Consider the following 19,541-nt stretch of genomic DNA (forward strand, 5'->3'; position numbering starts at 1 on the left):
AGGTCAATATTCAAAGGGGTTTGCCTAGCTAAGTTTGAGACTTAGATGGACAAACCCTGAGTTTTCAATTTCCCACCATGCTAAATGGGTAAGTTTTAACTGTATAAGTCATTGCCCAGCTAAAAGCTGGCAAAAAAGGGACATGGAGGGAAGAGGCATTCCAAGGGTGTGGTTTATATTTACCCAGCAAGTGCTGATTATCAGCAGTAGCCAGGTAAAGGTATCCGTCTAACTCTAGCTGGTAAAAACCCAAGGACTAAAGTTAGCTAGATAACCGCAAAAACAAAAGCAGCTGAGAAACAGCCGATTCCCCCTCTATCCATCCGCAATAAATGAAAAATTGTAGCCAGTGGGTCCTCCCTCGCCCCCAAAATTCATACTCCCCCAACCCTACTTGTTTCCCACTCCTACCAGCTACGCCCCAAAGTGTTTTTCTAAGCCAGCAGGAAGAATAAAGGCTCTTTCTTTCTCTACTGGCTGCACACTAAATGCTGGTAAAGCTCTCAGCAGTACCGGTATTTAGTATTCATTTATTCACTTAATTTGCTACTGATGAGTCCTTTCACAGAGACGAAGGATAAGGTAGATAGTTCACTTAAAGCCTGAAGTTCACTGAAGTCAAGTAGTTTGAAAAGGGGCATTCATCAGCTGAGCTAAAACCACATTTATGAATTGATCTCATGACTCAAACAGCAGTGGAGATTCAAGTTCCAGTTTATAATTCAACAGTGCTGGCATGGATCAAGTGCACAATACAGCAAAAATTTGTTCTGGTATGAATAATAACCATCTACTGTGGCCGCTATAATAGGCACTCCCAGTATTAATCTACTTTTATTTGCCTTTTGTTTAATCATAGGCCAATGTCCATTTTTAAAGATTGTTTTGCAATTTAAAATGCACTTGTTTTTGTCACATATGCAGGTTGCACTCCCCAACACGGGACCGTGTTTCGAATGTCTGCATCTGGGGGATATTGTCTTGTCACAGCAGCTTCTTCTTCATTCTATTTGAAATTTCATTAGATATTGTGTTTATGCTTTTTACTAAAAACAAATAAAACACATCCAATCACGCAAAGGTTTTGACATCCAAAACGTTCGCACTGTAATATTGGCATAATGAATGCACAGGCAATCACACATGTACCAACCCCATACAAATCTCTTTGCAAATAATTATTAAAGAACCAGAGAAAAAAACCTCTATCGCCATAACTTGCTTTTGACTCCAAAGTGTAAACCGGAAGCTAAGACAGGATGTCCGGTGATTTTATTTTATATACCGAACATAGTTTTGACCCTTTAAATCACTGAATATCATTCTACTTCTAGGTTTTACCCCTGTGGGGTCACAGTCTTCAAAATAAAAATCTAAAATTGCTCCCTTAAATTTAAACATACAATGTGACTGCCTCCTCTTTATTGCTCAATGTGAGCATTGAAACTGTCATTGCACCTGGTATTTACCACCCTGCCTCTGTTTGCCTATAAAATAGAAAGAAATATCAGATTCTGTAGCGCATTCTCTATTACCTCCTATGATACCAGTACTGCACCCGATATTTACCACCCTGCCTCTGTTTGCCTATAAAATAGAAAGAAATACCAGATTCTGTAGCGCATTCTCTATTACCTCCTATGATACCAGTGAAAGCATGTTTGCCCCTGGTCGCAATAAGCGAGGTAATTACAAATTCTGAGCTCAGACCATCACTGGCACACAGTGGACCAATCCGAATATGGGCAAAGTAATACATTTGCTGGGTGCCACAAATTGTCTATCATCCTATGTTGTATACTTTCTCCAATGCCCATTTAATAAAGTTTATATTAGATGCACAAAACGAAACATCAAGACTCGACTCACTGAACACAAAAGTTGTGTCAATTTAAGCAAAGTTCAGGCATCCATAGTAGCTCATTGCTTAGAGCATAACCACCAATTCTGTGATCTCAGGTGGGGAAATCTAGAACACATTGTAGAGTCATCAAGAGGAGGCACTCACATTGCACCTTTAAATTTAAGGGAGCAATTTTGGATTTTACCTTGGAGACTGACCCCCCAGTGGTTAAACCTAGAAGTAGAATGGTTTTCAGTGATTTAAAGTGTCAATACTGTGTTCGGTATATAAAAGCACATCACTGGACATCCTGTCCTAGCTTTCGGTTTACACATTGGCCTCAAAAGCAAGAGGATAACTTCCACAAATGTTTTTTTTCTCTGGTCCTTAAATAATTATTTGCCAAGAGATTTGTATGGGGTTGGTACATGTGTGATTGCCTGTGCATTCATTGTGTCAATATTACAGTAGGATACCAAAACTCAAAAGCACCAAAGTTTATGGGGAATTTGTACTATACTATCAAATCGAAAATTAATGCCCCATTAATATCTTTCATCCACATAATCAATACTCACTACATATGCTCAAAAAATGAGTCATACAATGATCTAAATAATTTCACAATAGGCTCTGGAGTCTCTTCTGACTCCTAGTGCCAACATTTATAACAGGAAAATTTTTTTAAAAGGACAGAGGAAGGGTTTCATATATTAGAGTATTAAACCCCCATGGGCGAACTCATTCTGTGCATAATCATCAACCAAACCTCCTCCATCCAATGTTTTAATCAATTATCACAAAATAACCGTTGCTGTAGTTACACGATGTTAGGTTCTATATTAGGAGCTACCACCCAGGAAAAAGATCTAGGCATCATGGTGGATAATACTTTAAAATCGTCGGCTCAGTGTGCTGCAGCAGTCAAAAAAGCAAACAATGTTAGGAATTATTAGGAAGGGAATGGTTAATAAAACGGAAAATGTCATAATGCCTCTATATTGCTCCATGGTGAGACAACACCTTGAATACTGTGTACAATTCTGGTCGCCGCATCTCAAAAAAGATATAGTTGCGATGGAGAAGGTACAGAGAAGGGCAACCAAAATGATAAAGGGGATGGAACAGCTCCCCTATGAGGAAAGGCTGAAGAGGTTAGAGCTGTTCAGCTTGGAGAAGAGATGGCTGAGGGGGGATATGATAGAGGTTTTTAAGATCATGAGAGGTCTTGAACGAGTAGATGTGACTCGGTTATTTACACTTTCGAATAATAGAAGGACTAGGGGGAATTCCATGAAGTTAGCAAGTAGCACATTTAAGACTAATCGGAGAAAATTCTTTTTCACTCAACGCACAATAAAGCTCTGGAATTTGTTGCCAGAGGATGTGGTTAGTGAAGTTAGTGTAGCTGGGTTCAAAAAAGGTTTGGATAAGTTCTTGGAGGAGAAGTCCATTAATGGCTATTAATCAATTATACTTAGGGAATAGCCACTGCTATTAATTGCATCAGTAGCATGGGATCTTCTTAGTGTTTGGATAATTGCCAGGTTCTTGGGCCTGGTTTGGCCTCTGTTGGAAACAGGTTGCTGGGCTTGATGGACCCTTGGTCTGACCCAGCATGGCAATTTCTTATGTTCATATGGAAATAAGCCCACCCCCCCCCCCCCCCCGGGTTAGTGGCAAAGTTTTATGTCTTTATAAGGATAAGGGGGGTCTGGGGGTCCCATGCTTACTCTACTATTATATAGCAGCACAATTGCGTTTCATTATCAATTGGCATTTAGAAGGTAACAATAAACGTTGGGTGCAACTGGAAAAGGACATATTCGAGGGAATTGAACCACAATCCTTAGTATGGCTACTGCACAAGTCCCGAAGACTACCAAAGAGCATAGCTCCCACTATAACTCATACTTTAAATACTTGGGATAGATGGAAGAAGGAGATAGTAGGCGATAGAGCCCTATTTATGAAATCTCCAATATTTTTCAATAAAGCTTTCAAACCTGGAAACTCATTGAGCATAGCCAACCAGCGGGCTCATAAAGGTTGTACTTGTATTGAACATGTGTGGAATAGGGGAAAACTTAAAGACTATACTGAGCTTGCTGAGGAATTTCAGCTTCCACAGACAGATAACTTCTTTATAAAATTAAGTCACTATTTCTCTCAAAAAGAGGTGAGAACAGACTTAAGCAGGGGTAAATCACTCTTTGAGGGCTATTGTGATCATGCAGAAAAACTTTAAAAAGCAATTTCTAAGATATAGCAAATGTTGCTTACCTGATGTAACAGGTGTTCTCACAGGACAGCAGGATGTTAGTCCTCACAAATGGGTGACATCGAGGATGGAGCCCACCACGGAAAACTTCTGTCAAAGTTTAAACAGAACTTTGACTGGCCCCTACTGGGCATGCCCAGCAAGGCACTGACCCTGCAGCCAGCAGGGGTCTCCCTTCAGTCTGATTTTCAAACTACAGGCAGTGCCTAGAAAGTAAAAATAAAACGAACCCAACACCGCGGGAGGCGGGCGGGTTTCGTGAGGACTAACATCCTGCTGTCCTGTGAGAACACCTGTTACATCAGGTAAGCAACATTTGCTTTCTCACAGGACAAGCAGGATGGTTGTCCTCACAAATGGGTGAGTACCGAGCTGAGGATGTCCCGACTTGCACCAAATGTACCCAACGGTGTGCAGCAGGCACAACAACTGAGGAGAAATTTGGGAAAGGGCATCCGCACCCTACCGGGTAGGTGGAAGGGTGTTGGTACATCAGGTTGGAAAAAGGTTACGCAAGACAGACTGGCCGAAGATGGAGTCCTGTCTTCCGGCCTTGTCCAAACAATAGTGGGCTGCAAAGGTATGGAGAGAACTCCAGGTTGCAGCTTTGCAGATGTCAGGAAGCGGCACCGATCGAAGGTGTGCCACTGACGTCGCCATGGCCCTCACAGAGTGTGCTTTAACACGGTCTTGAAAAGGAATGCCAGCTTGCTCATAGCAAAAAGAAATGCAGTCCGCCAACCAGGAAGAAAGAGCCTGCTTACCCACAGGTTGTCCTAACTTGTTAGGATGGAAAGAGACGAATAATTGAGTGCTCTTCCTGTGAGAAACTGTACGGTCTAGGTAAAAAGCTAGAGCCCGTTTACAGTCTAGGGTATGCAGGGTCTGCTCTCCAGAGTTGGAGTGGGGCCTGGGAAAAAAGATAGGTAGTACGATAGATTGATTGATATGAAACTCCGAAACTACCTTAGGTAAAAATTTAGGGTGAGTGCGGAGTACCGCCCGGTGCTGCAGGAGCTTAGTGTAAGGCGGATAGGTAACTAGGGCCTGTAATTCACTAACCCTGCGAGCTGAAGTAACAGCCAAAAGGAATAACACTTTCCAAGTGAGATATTTCAAGTCACAGGAGTGCAGAGGTTCGAAAGGAGGTTTCATTAGACTACCAAGAACCAGGTTAAGGTCCCAGGATGGGGCCGGAGGACGCAAGGGTGGCTTTAGATGGAGTAAGCCCTTAAGAAAGCGTGTTACTAGGGGTTGTACTGAAATAGGATTACCCCCAATACCCTTATGGAAGGCGGCTACCGCACTGACATGCATTCTGATAGAAGAGGTTTTAAGACCTGATTCAGAGAGATGCCATAAATAGTCCAAGAATTTGGAGATTGGACAGGAAAGGGGATCAAGGGACTGAGAAGTGCACCATGATGTGTACCTTTTCCATTTGTATGAGTAAGACTTTCTTGTGGAAGGCTTTCGTGAAGCTATCAGGACCCGAGAAACGGAATCTGAAAGGTTAAATGGTTGAAGGACTAACCTTTCAACATCCATGCCGTCAGGGACAAGGCTTGGAGGTTGGGATGGAGGAGGCATCCGTCGTTTTGAGTAAGCAGATGCGGGTCCTGTCCCAGAGGAATGTGCCTGCGGATGGAGAGATCCTGGAGTATTGGAAACCATACTTGGCGTGGCCAGTAAGGTGCTATCAGGATCATGGTGCCTCCGTCCTGGCGTAGCTTCACGAGAGTCTTTGACACAAGAGGGAGTGGAGGGAATGCATAGAGCAGACCGGTTGTCCACTTGAGGGAGAATGCATCTCTCGGCCGAGAGTGCTGGCTCCGAATGAGAGAGCAGTAATCGTCCACTTTGTGGTTCTGAGGGGACGCAAAGAGGTCTATGCAGGGAGAACCCCACTTGTGAAACAGAGAGGTCGCTACCAGAGGATCGAGTGACCACTCGTGTGGTTGGAAGACACGGCTCAGCTGGTCTGCCAATACATTGTCTACTCCCGGCAGGTAAGTGGCCCTGAGGTACATGGAGTGGGAGAGGGCTTCCGCCCAGATCTGCGCAGCTTCCTGACACAGAAGGAAGGAGCCTGTGCCTCCCTGCTTGTTTATGTACCACATGGCCACTTGGTTGTCCGTCTGGATTAAGATTATCTGATGAAATAGATGATCTTTGAAAGTTCGGAGCGCATAGCGGATTGCTCGAAGTTCCAGGAAATTGATCTGGTGTTCGGCTTCCTCTTTGGACCATAACCCTTGGGTTTGAAAGTCGTCCACATGGGCTCCCCAACCGATGTGAGAAGCGTCGGTGGTTAGGATTACTTGCGGATCCGGTGGAAGAAAAGGTAAGCCCTGAAGGAGGTTGACCTGAGTCGTCCACCAGGTTAAGGATAGGCGCAGCGCTTGCGTGACTGTGACTATGGAGGACAGAGGCTGAAAAGCTTGAATCCATTGGTGTCGTAGAGTCCATTGTGTTACTCTCATGGCTAGTCGGGTCATGGGAGTGACTTGAACCGAGGATGCCATGTGTCCTAGGAGAATGAGGAACTGGCGAGCCGTGGCAGTGTTCTGAGACTGGAGCTGGCGAGCCAGGGATATTAGGGTGTGGACCCTCTGAAGAGGAAGGTAAGCCTTTGCCTGTAAGGTGTCCAAGTCTGCCCCAATGAAGGATAAGGTTTGAGATGGGACTAAGCAAGATTTCTCGTAATTGACAAGAAACCCTAAGGAAAGGAGTGTTTGAATTGTCAATTTTAGGGAGGATTGAGCTATCTGTTGGGTGGAGGCCCTGATTAGCCAATCGTCCAGGTAGGGGTAGACGTGGACACCTTCCTTCCTTAGGAATGCTGCTACCACTACGAGACATTTGGTAAAGACTCGTGGGGCAGAAGCCAGACCGAAAGGTAGGACACGGTATTGATAATGGTCGTGGCCTACTAGAAACCGCAGATATTTGCGATGGGATTGTGTGATCGCAATGTGGGTATAAGCGTCCTTGAGGTCGAGAGAGCACAGCCAATCCCCTCTTTGTAGCAGAGGGAGCAGCGCGCCTAGGGTTACCATTTTGAACTTCTCTTTTTGAAGGTATTTGTTGAGGGCTCGAAGGTCCAAAATGGGACGTAGTCCCCCTGATTTCTTTGGTATTAGGAAGTATCTGGAATAGTTGAGAAGGAGGAACGGGTTCTATAGCATTTGATTGCAGAAGAAGAGATACTTCCTGTTGTAATTGAGCCAAATGGGTGGATAGACTCCACGCTTGAAGAGGCGGGGAGTCTGCCGGAAGAGTTATGAAGTTGAGGTGGTAACCCTGTGCGATAATTGTTAGCACCCACTGATCTGAGGTGATCTGCAACCAAGGTTGTAGAATATGGTACAGTCGACCTCCTACAGGAATGTCTGGAAGAGGGGTTTGGCATGTGTTCCCTACAGGGGAGTCAAAGGCCAGCCGCAGGCCCAGGAGGAGGGGCTACAGTAGGCCTTTGTTTCCTAGGCTGACGCGGCTGAGGCCTAGTAGAGGATCGAGCTGGATGAGGCCTGGCCGATGGAGGGTAGTAACGGCGTGGCCGAAAGAACGACTTCTTAGAGTCCTTCTTAAGTGGTTGTTTGGAGGAAACCTCAGACGGAACAGAAGAAAGTTGTTTTAACGTCTCGTGGTGATCTTTTAATTCAGCTACAATTTGCTGAATTTGTTCTCCAAACAAATTGTCCCCTAAGCAGGGTAAATCCGCTAAACGATCCTGGACCTCTGGGCGAAGGTTAGATGATTTTAACCAAGCCCAACGTCTGGCCGAAATGGCAGTAGCTGAAACCTTTGTGGAGGCATCAAAGATGTCATAAGCCGTTCTGATCTCGTGCTTCCCTGCTTCAAACCCTTTGTTAAGAAGGGCCTGAAGCTGTGGCTGGTATTGGTCAGGTAATGTGTCAGCAAAATCTTGCATCTGTTTAAGGATGGCTCTGTTATATTGCGTCATGTAGAGTTGATATGAGGCTATGCGAGAAATCAGCATAGCTCCATGGTACACTTTCCATCCCACACTGTCCAGGAATTTATTGTCCTTGACCGGCGGAGTGGAGGAGTGTGGCTTTAGACGCTTGGCCTTTCTTTGTGCGGACTCAACCACAACAGAGCGATGATCCAGTTGAGGCTTTTGAAAGCCTGGTGCTGACTGGACGAGGTATGTGGAGTCAGCCTTCTTGTTAACTGGTGATACAGATGAAGGAGATTCCCAGTTTTTCTTTAAGAGATCGAGAAACACCTGGTGAATGGGGATGGAAGCGATGATTTTTGGAGCATCCAAAAATTGAAGCAGTTCCATCATCTGGTGTCTGTCATCGGTCTCAGATTGCAGCTGAAAAGGTACAATTTCGGACATCTCCTTTACAAAATTAATAAAGGAGAGATCCTCTGGAGGAGATCTTTTTCTACTCTCTGTAGGAGAAGGCGGTGATGGTAAATCTGTGTCAGAAGATGTAACATCACCCCAGGTATCATAGGGATCACTTGGGGGTTGAAGCCCCGATGGACCTGGTTGAGGATCCGAAGGCATCGAAGGAAACCTTGGAGGAACCAGTGGTACAATCGGTACTGGGAACGGCATCGAGGGTTTCGGTGCTGCCGATGGAGTCGGTGCCGGTCTTGGAACCGATGGAGCCAAAGGATAAATCGGTGGAGATATACGAGAAGGCACCGATGGGACCACCCCGGAAGGGGGAATCAGGAACGGTGTTTCTCCCGCCGATGAAAATCCAGTCGGAGACGATGGTGCTGTCGGTGCTACTGGAATCATCGATGGAAGGGCATGTACAAGTGCCTCCATACGTTGTAGTAGCGGTGCCAGCGCTTCCACCAAAGGTTCGGTGGTCGGTTCCTTCCTCGGTGGCGGAGTCGGTGCCAGGGTCGATGCCGGTGGCGGTGCCGGAATCGGTGCCGGAGACGGTGCCAATGGAGGTTGGAATCTTTGCATCGCTTTCTCGATGGCCTCCTGGACCAGCCGGTCCAGTTCAGCCCGGAGACCAGGGGTAACAATACCCGGCTCGACGGGAGAGGGAGGCTGAGGCAGAGCCGGAGGGACCACCGTAATCGGTGGGATCACGGCTCCCACACCCCGAGAGGGTGAGGGTTTCCTCGATGCCTGCGAACGAGACGTGGACGGTGCCAAGTCTGATCGAGGCCTCTTAGTCGGTGGTTCGGCCTGTTCAGAGGTCGATGACTGTGGATCCTCGACAGGCCGAGACTTGTGCCGTCGATGGCGATGCTTGTCCTTCCGGTCTCCTCGCCCATCCGGGGAGGGGACAGGAGTCGACGGCCGAGAAGTCATCGATGGTGGACGGTCACCGGAGGGTTGACGATGGTGGTGCAATTTCGACGGTGCCGGTTCCGATGACGTCGATGCTATCGATGGCGTTGGGGTGGGTGCATGGAAGAGGAGCCCCATCTTCTCCATCCTGGCCTTGCGACCCTTAGGTGTCATTAGGGCACATTTGGTGCAAGTCAGGACATCATGCTCACTACCCAAACACAAAACACAAACCCTATGGGGGTCTGTGATTGACATAGTCCGGGTACAATCCGGACATCGACGGAACCCCGTTGCCATGGCTTAAGGCCAAATTTAGTCGCGGGCTCGGCAAGTGCCAACAGGCCTCGAGGGCCAAATTCGACGGTAGTCGAGGAAAAAGGCAAAAAACTTACCGGTTTCCGCGAAGGTGACAAAAATTTGTCGAAGGGAGACCCCTGAGGGGCAAATTTTCTTCGGAAAGAAAAGTACCGAATTCCTGTCAGGAACGTGGTAAGGGAGCTCCTTTCACCGCGTGGCAACTGCTGCGCGGAAAAAAGAAGACTGAAGGGAGACCCCTGCTGGCTGCAGGGTCAGTGCCTTGCTGGGCATGCCCAGTAGGGGCCAGTCAAAGTTCTGTTTAAACTTTGACAGAAGTTTTCCGTGGTGGGCTCCATCCTCGATGTCACCCATTTGTGAGGACAACCATCCTGCTTGTCCTGTGAGAAATATTATTCTCAATAAAGATTTAGAATCTCCGCCATCCCACATTCTACACTGGGAGAAAGATCTGCATATCAAACTGAATCCTCAAGAGTGATTATCGTGTTTTAACTCAGCTAAGAAATGTTCAGTCTCAGCTTTAATAATGGAGCAGAATTACAAAATGTTATACCGTATCTATGTAGTTTCTCACCCCGGAGAAACTACATAGATATTATCCATTATGTACAGATACTTGTTGGAGGGAGTGTGGAGAAAAGGGGACATTCCTACACATTTGGTGGGAATGTGAGGATATTTGGGCATATTGGGATATGATAACTAGACATATATGCCATAATGTATGTACATGTCCCCTTTAAACCAGATATTTTCCTTCTCAACATATATCCTCATGAAATCTCTGAGCAGAATGTATCTCTCATACAACAGGTTATTCAGGCCGCTAGAGCGGAGATTGCATGCTCATGGAAGAAGCGGGAAGTACCCTCTCATACACGGGTTCTACAACGCCTGACAAAAGTATGGTATCTCAGCAAGCTGACAGCCCTCAGACAACAAATTAAAAAACACCTGATCCAATGGAACCGGTTCACATCTTGGCGGAATAGACAGACATATCCATCTATACTCGACACCAATCACTCTTCTTGAACACCGTACTGTTAGGGGGACGGGGAACTGGGGAAGGGGGAAATAGACTATAACACAAAATCTATACGCTGTATGCACTGTATGACTTATATGTTTGCCGAAGCTAGACTTTTATAGCAGGCCTTTATTATGTTTATATGCTACGTTGTAAACATATGTTGTTACATTTGAAAAATAAAAATAAAAAACAAAACAAAACATAACGGGCAAGGTCCTCTACATTATTCCATATCAGATTCAAGTAATAGGTTATGAAATCCTAATCATCTTTTGTGGGTATTTAGCCAAGCACTCTGGTAAAACTGCCATCCAATACTATCAAATCTCTAACTCCTATGGTGGACCAGGTACATAAGTCTTGATACTGAGGGATGATTCAACCACTAAACTCACATGAAAAAGTTGCCAATAGTCATATCCCAAAGCTTTCTGGATATTATTTGATTTATATTCCACCTTTCTGTTCACCAAATAAGCTGAAGTGATCAGGGATGTTCACATTTCTTGGAAAAATGAAGACACACAGGCATATGTCCCAACATCTTAGATGATTCCATATACTTTAGGAAACCGAGGAATGTTGCCCCAGTTTCTTGGGAAGTCTCCAGTTTTAAGGTTGCTTTTAATTGCCAAAGGAAAATATCCACAGGTGGAGAATGCTCTTTAGGGGCTATGGAGAGGAATCTGATGGGAAGCTAACACCACCATCCACTATAGGGATATGAGACCATTCAAGACAGGTTCAGAGTCCTGTGAATCCTCCTACATAAGGAAAAACATTTACAGAAACAGGAAGTCCCAGTACCTCTGAAAGAGGAAACCTGCCTAAAATCAAGGTTAAGGCAACTCTTTGCACAACTTTCCAAATTGAGATAGTCGAATGATTCTTTGGCATAGGCTCCACCAATGCCAGTGCAAAAAACAGTCATAATTAAACCAATCAGCCTAGACAAAACCTAGGGTGATGTTTGGATCAAGGATAAGTGAGGGTTGCTGAAAATACTTAGAGTTGATGTGCACCAAACCATCTCATCAAGGTCTGAAAAATAAGCCTCCAGAGAGCCCAATCAGACCTAATTCTCCCCAGAATGACCCATTACTGTGAATAAATCAAGAACTGCTTCAGTGCTGACTGGATTGGTGCAAAAATTCAAACGAGCATAAGATCTATAACCATATTCACTGCCAGGAGTCCGAGATACTCAGGCAGACAAGTTTCTAGGTGTAGCCACTTCGGTGTATGGGCAACATCTAACACCTTAAGCTGTGCTTCAAAAGAGAGCCTCTGTCCAAGGTATATTTGTCCAATTTGACTCATGTTTCAAGCCCTTTTAAAAGCTTTAGAGGGAAATAATGAAAGCCATTTCTGTGGTAAAATGCTGTTTTACCCGTGAAAATGGGCCTTTTGAAACTGCCCAGCCTCTATGCAAGTAGAAGTATGTCAACAATGTACAAACATTTACCTGTGTATTTTGATAGGCACTCCTAGGGTAGGGTTAGTTCAGGGAAGACAACTACATGCATTATTTTGCTTTAAAAAACATACCCGCACAGAAAACAGGCACAAATATGTGTGAGTACTTTTGAAGGGGGCAATATTCAAAGCAAAACTATATATGTAAATGTTTTTTTGATTATTGCAACAAACCCTATGGGTAAAAATTACTCTTGTGGTTAAACCAGACAGCAGGTAGCTTGATTATCTATCCCTTAATGACTAGATAGGGATAAGTCCTCACATCAAATTATTAAAAGCAGTCAAACACCTGACTAGTGCTAGAACATCTGATGTCTCCCAGTGGCTTCCATTCAAGCTTCAGGGCCAGCATTAATCTGGATTTATCCTTTTTAGTCAAATAGGTTCAGAAACTTGCCTGCCAGGTCTGGATGGTGAGTGGTATCTTCAAGCTGATGCAGCACCTATTGATATCACAACCTTTCCTGGGACACCTGCAGTAGTCATCATCTATAAGGTACATCTTATAATGGTATTAAGAATATTTCTTGATGACTCTGGCCTGCTTCATGGAAATGATAGAACTAAAAATTAGTAAAGTAAAAGCAAATAAAGTTTTACAGGCATGCGGCGCGAGCAGAACAGCAAGAGGCCATTGGAATTCACAGAGCAGTCAATACCGAAAAATATAACAAAACTCCTAACTAGGACCTAGAAAGGAAAAACAACCTGCAAAGACCCCAAATCAGCAAATGAAGCAAAGGGACTGGCTGACAAGGGATAGGAGGTCAAGCAAGGAATCCTTTTTGAGATGACAAAAATATTTGAACGGAGGACGTGGTTGGTTTTGTGGCTCTTGTACATAGAGAAAGTTTGTTTTCTTTTTTTTATTAAAAAAAAAGCTTGTGAATAGCAGACAATAATAGACCCAATGCAAGCTGCAAGGCACAAGACACATTCTGCTCCAGTGATGATGTTTACCCTCAGAAAAGAACAGTTACTATTTCTTAAATATGCATTCCCAACAGTCATGCTGATAGGATGAATTAGCTAAGAGCATTCTCTAATGGATAAAAAGTACCAATGGGGAGAAAGAGAAAAAAAAACAGCAAGTCAAGGTAACTTTTTTGTACAATTCATATTTTATCCTTTTTTAAAATATGAGAAAGATGAAAAAAAAACCCACACTAGGAGAAAAGAAAATCAAAAGCTTGAGCTTGAAAAGATAGGAGTTGCAAGAAAAACCCTTAAAGCAATGTCAGACTAAACCAAGAATGCCAAAAGGAGACAAAATGTCACAAAAGGATTCAATGAATATATGGACATAATGACACACTGAAGGTGTGCAAATATTTTCAGTAGCAGACATGAAGTTAGCAATTGCCATAATCCTAACCACATAGGCTTCATTATGCCTATCCAGATTCAAACTTAAAACATGAAATACAATCCGCTAATTAGCTAGATATATCTTACACTCAAGATGGCCAATTTAGTTGAAGTTACAAGGAACAAAAATCTATTTGAACTTTCTAAAGATTTCTCTTTATTTCAGTTCAAGATAAAAGTCCAAATGCATGGAGGTCAGCTGCTTACTTCTCTGTGGGCATATGGGCAAGGGAAAAATGCCACAACAACTGACTGAGTAAGACAACACTCCAATTTTATCTTTGTTAAAACCTCAGAATGTGAGGAAAGCAAAGGGACAGAAGGACAGCCACAAAACTGGGCAATGTCACTGATAGATAGTGCCAATAGCAAACAATCTGGAAAGCTGTAGAAAAGTTCCAAGCATTCATGGGATTTCTGTTCTGCCACCTTTGGGCATGGACCTTCTCAGTCTTAGAAAATAGCTTCATGAAGCCAACTCCAAAAACAGAGAAGGGAGGATTCGTGTAGCTATTTATCCTTCTGTCCTCAAAGTACACCTGTTACACAGCTGCTTGGAGAAGCTGGAAGTTAGCAGCTATGACCATCTCATTGCTCTCGTTATTAAATACCAACGGAAACAAATATTGATCCTTCTGTCTTAAGTCAGGCATCGATGCAATTCAATCCTGCACTTGATTCATTAAATGGGAAGAGTGGAAAGGTTTCTTTTTAAAGATTACTTTCTGCTTCTTCTAATGGTCACCAGGTTCCATCAATAAACCACTGGCCACACATTACTGGGATTTTATCTATTTGGTTCCAGTACACCAGGTAACATTCCCTTTTGGTCATTTCCATCTTGTACAGCCAACTCGTCACACACACACCAGCTCCATCTTTATCACGTCCTCCTTGATCACCCCATCCAGCAGGGAACTAGTTTGACTTGGTAAGGAAGAAGAGGCGGGAGAGGCAGTCCACCTGCACCCATCATCTGTCATCAGATAGCAGAGCTCCCCTTCTCCTGGGCATCTTCTTAGACCATAATTCTATGAAAGACTGATGTTTCCTCAATGCTGAAGGTGTACCAAAGATTGGTGTGGCTCCAATACTGAATTTCACCACAGATAGTTTTCCTTCCTAACTCAAATAGATCTTTATTACCTCCTGATCATGGGGGACCAAAATGCCTAGAGGTATTCAGGATGCTGGAACACTTTCTTTCCCAGTCAGATAAATATGATGAGAATCACCCTGAACTACTACACCCAATCTCACAATTTGAAAACCTTTCAACGAAAGAGACTGGACCCACTTTCTTCCTATGTATTCAACAAGTAAATGATCACCTAAACATCCATTTAGTTCAGGACAATTATGTTGTCAAAGTATACCTCATCTCTGCATGATGAGTTCTTCAAGCTGTTGGTATACTTATATGTCATCTCATTAAAAAAAAAAACAAAAAAACCCCACTCCACAAATGAGAAAAATAAATTTTACGAAAAACAATGTCAAAAAGAAATGTAAAAAATTGACTGATGAAGCCAACCAGCCTGAACACAAGTGTACCATAAATTTACAAAGTAATGGAAGTGAAAAATCTTGTCAAAAAAGAAAATTTAAATGACAAAAAAGCTTATACCATATAAACATATCAAGAGAGGCAGGATCATGAAAACATGTAGGTCCAGAGAAAAGTTTTTTTGTCAATTGTCAAAATAGAGCCAAAATGTCCAATCCCATGGCTCAGGTCATAATACTATGCACTGTAGTGGGCTCAGATTCTCTCTCCGTAAGGAGTGGTCAGGCATAGCTATATTGTGACTCGGGTACATGCAGGTTCCTGGGAGGAAGAGAACACAGTTGTTACCATCATAGTGGCCCCAAGTCTGCCAACAAATGGCGCTGAGGATACACCTTGAAAGAAGCACCCCGAGGGCTGGCAAGGGTTCCCGAGATTCATGAAGGATGCCATCAAGGGAGAGAGGTTAAATATTGAGGGGAAAAAAAGCCAAGTAAAAAAATGGAGTAAACAATACCTGTTTTCAATGGCTGCTAGCATCACATAGTACATACATTTTGAGTAAGGCATAGTCTTGGAAGAAGTGCTGTCAGGTCAAATGACGCATCAATATAAATTATTTTATTATTTTATGAAATGTATATTTTATAGGTATGTAGTGGTACATCTGAATTTGAAAAAAGCATGGAATAAATACAGGGAATCTGAGGGAGTGATCTAAATTGTAAGGGCTAAATAAATTGGATGGATGGGCAGACTAGATGGGCCATAAGCTCTTTTTCTGTCGCTATGTTTCAACATGTCATCCAATGGCATTTTAACTGCATTAACTTTCCAGGGTGCCAAGATAAAATGCCTCTAAACTAAACTGTTTTTGCGATAAAGTATACTGGTAGTGGAAGGTGTTACTGGTACTGCAGGAACCCATTACTCTAACTCATGTTAATCAATGCATGTTTTTGCTAGCTACCGTAGAGCTGCCCTAGTTAAAGAAAGCTAAACTGTCATCACCCAAAAAGCAATGGGAAGCAAGATCCAAAGCTTGGAATGTTTAGGGGACAATGCTGAAGAGCCCATTCTTGTTGCATGGCACACTTTTTTATGCATGTACTTTGTAGATAATTTTCAAAGGGAAACTACCCAGGCAGGTTTCCTTTGAAAATTAGCTGCTATTATGCACAAAGAGCACGTGCTCACTGAACCTCTCGTTTCTGTTGGTAGCCCAATCAAGGATAAAATAGCACACGTGCAACTGAAAATGTTGCTGTGCATGCAGTGTTTACAACACTGAATTAAATACCCCGGGAATACCTATTTTAAATCAGCTAAAAGTAAGCATGCTGAGAAAGCCCTGGCATGCTTTTAGCTGTTCTAAGAATAACTTTCAGCCAGGATGATTTACCAGGTAAACGTCTTTGAAAATTGTTCTCCTACTGTTTATGTTAAATGAAAGACAAACAACTTCATTTATCCTCAGCAAAGCTGACAGTAAAAAAAAAGAAAAAAAAGATGTAGTATGGTTTTATAAACCAATCCAAAACAAGTGTGGCACAAAGGTGGATAACTGGCTTTTGAGTTCTACTAAATGACCTTTTTCTTTATTAACTGGATGTATACGTTATATGAGGTATTCAGATATGTAATATGTGACACAGGTTAGAGACAGCAATATCTATGAGATCCATAATCAGCAGTGCGGGGAGCAAACATTTCTATGGATAACGTTGGACAAAAATTCAGCTGGATGTATCCGGGTAAGTCTGCTGCGAGATATACTCCCCTAAAGTTACTTGGCAAACTGTAGAACAATATTTTCTCTGCACAGACTTATCTGGCTCAATATCAGCGCTACCCAACTAAACTTAAGTCCTATACCAAAAAAATCCCTCCCCCCCTCTTTTTACTCTGCTAAATCTTACTTGCATAAATAACGGTATCTGGATAACATTTAGCCAGGGAGAATGGGAAAACGTTTCATTACAGATTGTTGTCCAATTAAGTGAAAGGGACCTTTCAATGTTCTAAATTGTTTTACTTTAGTTATTGTTGTGTAATTTTGACTCCAAAAGTGGACTTGACGTTTGATTTTTTTTTATAAACCTTTAACTACTGTTTAAAGACTGTATAAATGAATAATCAATTTATGGTAGAAAGATATGGATCACTCTGGACTGGTGGCACAGACTGGGGTAGATTCTGTAACATGCGCACACGGCCTACATGTGCGCGTGCTACTCGGCATGCACACATGTACACACGATTTTATAACATGTGCGTGCAGGCGCGCACATGTTATAAATTCGAGGATCAGCGCGTGCAAGGGGCTGCACAATTGTGCACGCTGAGCCTACTCTGAGCCGCGCTGCCTTCTCCCGTTCCCTCCCAGGCCGCTCCAAAATCGGAGTGGCCTCGGAGGAAACTTTCCTACCCCCCCCCAACCCACCTTCCCTTCCCCTACCTCCCCCGCCCTTTCCCCCCTACCTTCGTTGATTTTTTTTTTTTTGTTTTAAAACTTACTTCAGCCCTGGGGTTGCGCGCGCCAGCCAACTGCCGGCACGAGATCCCCGGCCCAGCGGCTGTGCGGAGGCCTCTGGCCACGCCCCACCCCCTCCCCACCCCTCGACTGCCCCTTTTGTAAAGCCCCGGGACTTACAAGCATTCTGGGGCTTTACGCACATTGCCGGGCCTTTTGAAAATAGGCCCAGTGCGCGTAACCTTTTGAAAATTCGGCCCTCAATATCTCATTTAAAACAGTAGTTTAAGATTTAAAATAACATACCTATGTTTTGGCTCACTTCTTTCATTCCTATGTCATCTTTATTTTTATCCTATTAGATTTCTTATATTTCTTCAATTTTTTTTTTTAATAAGTGAATGTTTTTCATTATGCCCATACCTCCTATTTCAGTAGCTCCTTGCTGGATTCCCCTCTCTGGTTGCTCATGCTGTATTTATACCTTACATATATTCAGTATATGTGTGCATAGGGTCCTTATAAACGTCGGCAAGCAGCACCCTGATTTACTTTAACTCCTCCTAATAGGAGTAGAGAAAGTATGAGGATTTTCCAGAAATTTTTAAACAATTTCCTCAGGAATTAAATAAAAACAAAACAAAAATCCAGAACGACAAAGGGGGACCTTAATAATTTTACTTACTTGAATTGCCAAATAGATTATGGCAAGTTATTTTTATTTTTTTATAATACTGCTACTTTAATTGAACTTTTCATAGGCTTCAGACCAAGAACCAAAGCTCAGAAATAATCTCCTTTGAAATATCTATCAGGTGATAAATAACTTTGTAAATATAGAACATTTTGGTTGCTTAAATTTATCAGCACATGTAACCTTCAAATCACAGGGGAAAAAAAAAAAAAGTACACCCAAATCAAAATCACACTTTCTACATTTATTATGTAGTTAAAAAAATAAAAATCCCCCCAAAATCTCAGGCTTGTCAATCTCCCTACTTAAGATCAGTAAGAAACTAATACAGAGAACATCGCTTCTGCTTGATAATTAAGTTTCACAATGATGCAATAGAAAGAACAAAAATAAAAAATGATTTTAATGAAGAAATTAAACCATCTCTTCCCATAATCATAAAATCACATGTACTGACAGCAAATACCTTAAATATATATCCCCCAACTGAAGATTCCATTTTGAAAACAAGATTCATGTGCTAATAAAATATAAAATATAGAACCTACAACATTAGTTGTTTTAGTTTATTTTTCGGTCGTCCAATAGGTTTTGCATATCTTCGTTTTATTTGTGCAGCTTTCTCATGAAGAAGTTTTCTTCCCTTTTTCTTTGGTCTGCAGACCTGACAAATCCACATTCCTACATTATTACAAAAAGCTCATTAATTTTTAAATATTCACATAGTATTTTTAGGTAGGAATTTACATGTACAAAACAATTACCATACTATTTCATGCATAACTCTATACTAAAATGGCTTCTGGCAATCAGAGTTTCTTCCATAAATTATACATTTTTGTGTAACTAGAACTGGTGAAAAAAAGGTTAACAAAAAGTGATGGTGATGATGGCAAATTTAGGTCATGTACAGCAATTAACAAAACAGAAATCCTCCAAAGAAAAATGAATACGATGCAAATGCATAATTATAAATCCTACTAAAGGACCATGCTCCCTGAAAACACCAGCACAGGACCATTACAATAAATTCTCATGTTTCGTTATTCTAAATGTCCTAAATTATTACCTCACTTCTCATGTGCTTGGCTATGTCAAGAAGTGATTAGCCAACCATGGAAACTTTAGACAATCCTAAACAGTCAGATATCCCAATGTAGTGGGCCACATCAGCTTTCTGTTAGTAGTTACATTACAGTACAGATGTTAGTGAGATTTAACAAAAGATTAAACCCTCAGTCCTTCTGGT

At 42.7% G+C, this 19,541-nt stretch overlaps 1 protein-coding gene across 7 annotated transcripts in view; it reads right to left on the reverse strand.

Annotated features, from left to right (window-relative positions):
* The window catches only part of KAT6B (lysine acetyltransferase 6B), a 452,508-nt gene that overhangs the window by 134,670 nt on the left and 298,297 nt on the right, over positions 1-19,541 (reverse strand). For all 7 annotated transcript variants that reach the window (XM_029609550.1, XM_029609551.1, XM_029609552.1 and 4 more), the window contains one exon: positions 18,841-18,973. In XM_029609550.1, the coding sequence (XP_029465410.1) occupies positions 18,841-18,973 (133 nt within the window). The remainder of the gene's footprint in view (positions 1-18,840; positions 18,974-19,541) is intronic.

Source organism: Rhinatrema bivittatum, chromosome 7 (genome assembly GCF_901001135.1).
Source record: "Rhinatrema bivittatum chromosome 7, aRhiBiv1.1, whole genome shotgun sequence".
NCBI lineage: Eukaryota > Metazoa > Chordata > Amphibia > Gymnophiona > Rhinatrematidae > Rhinatrema > Rhinatrema bivittatum.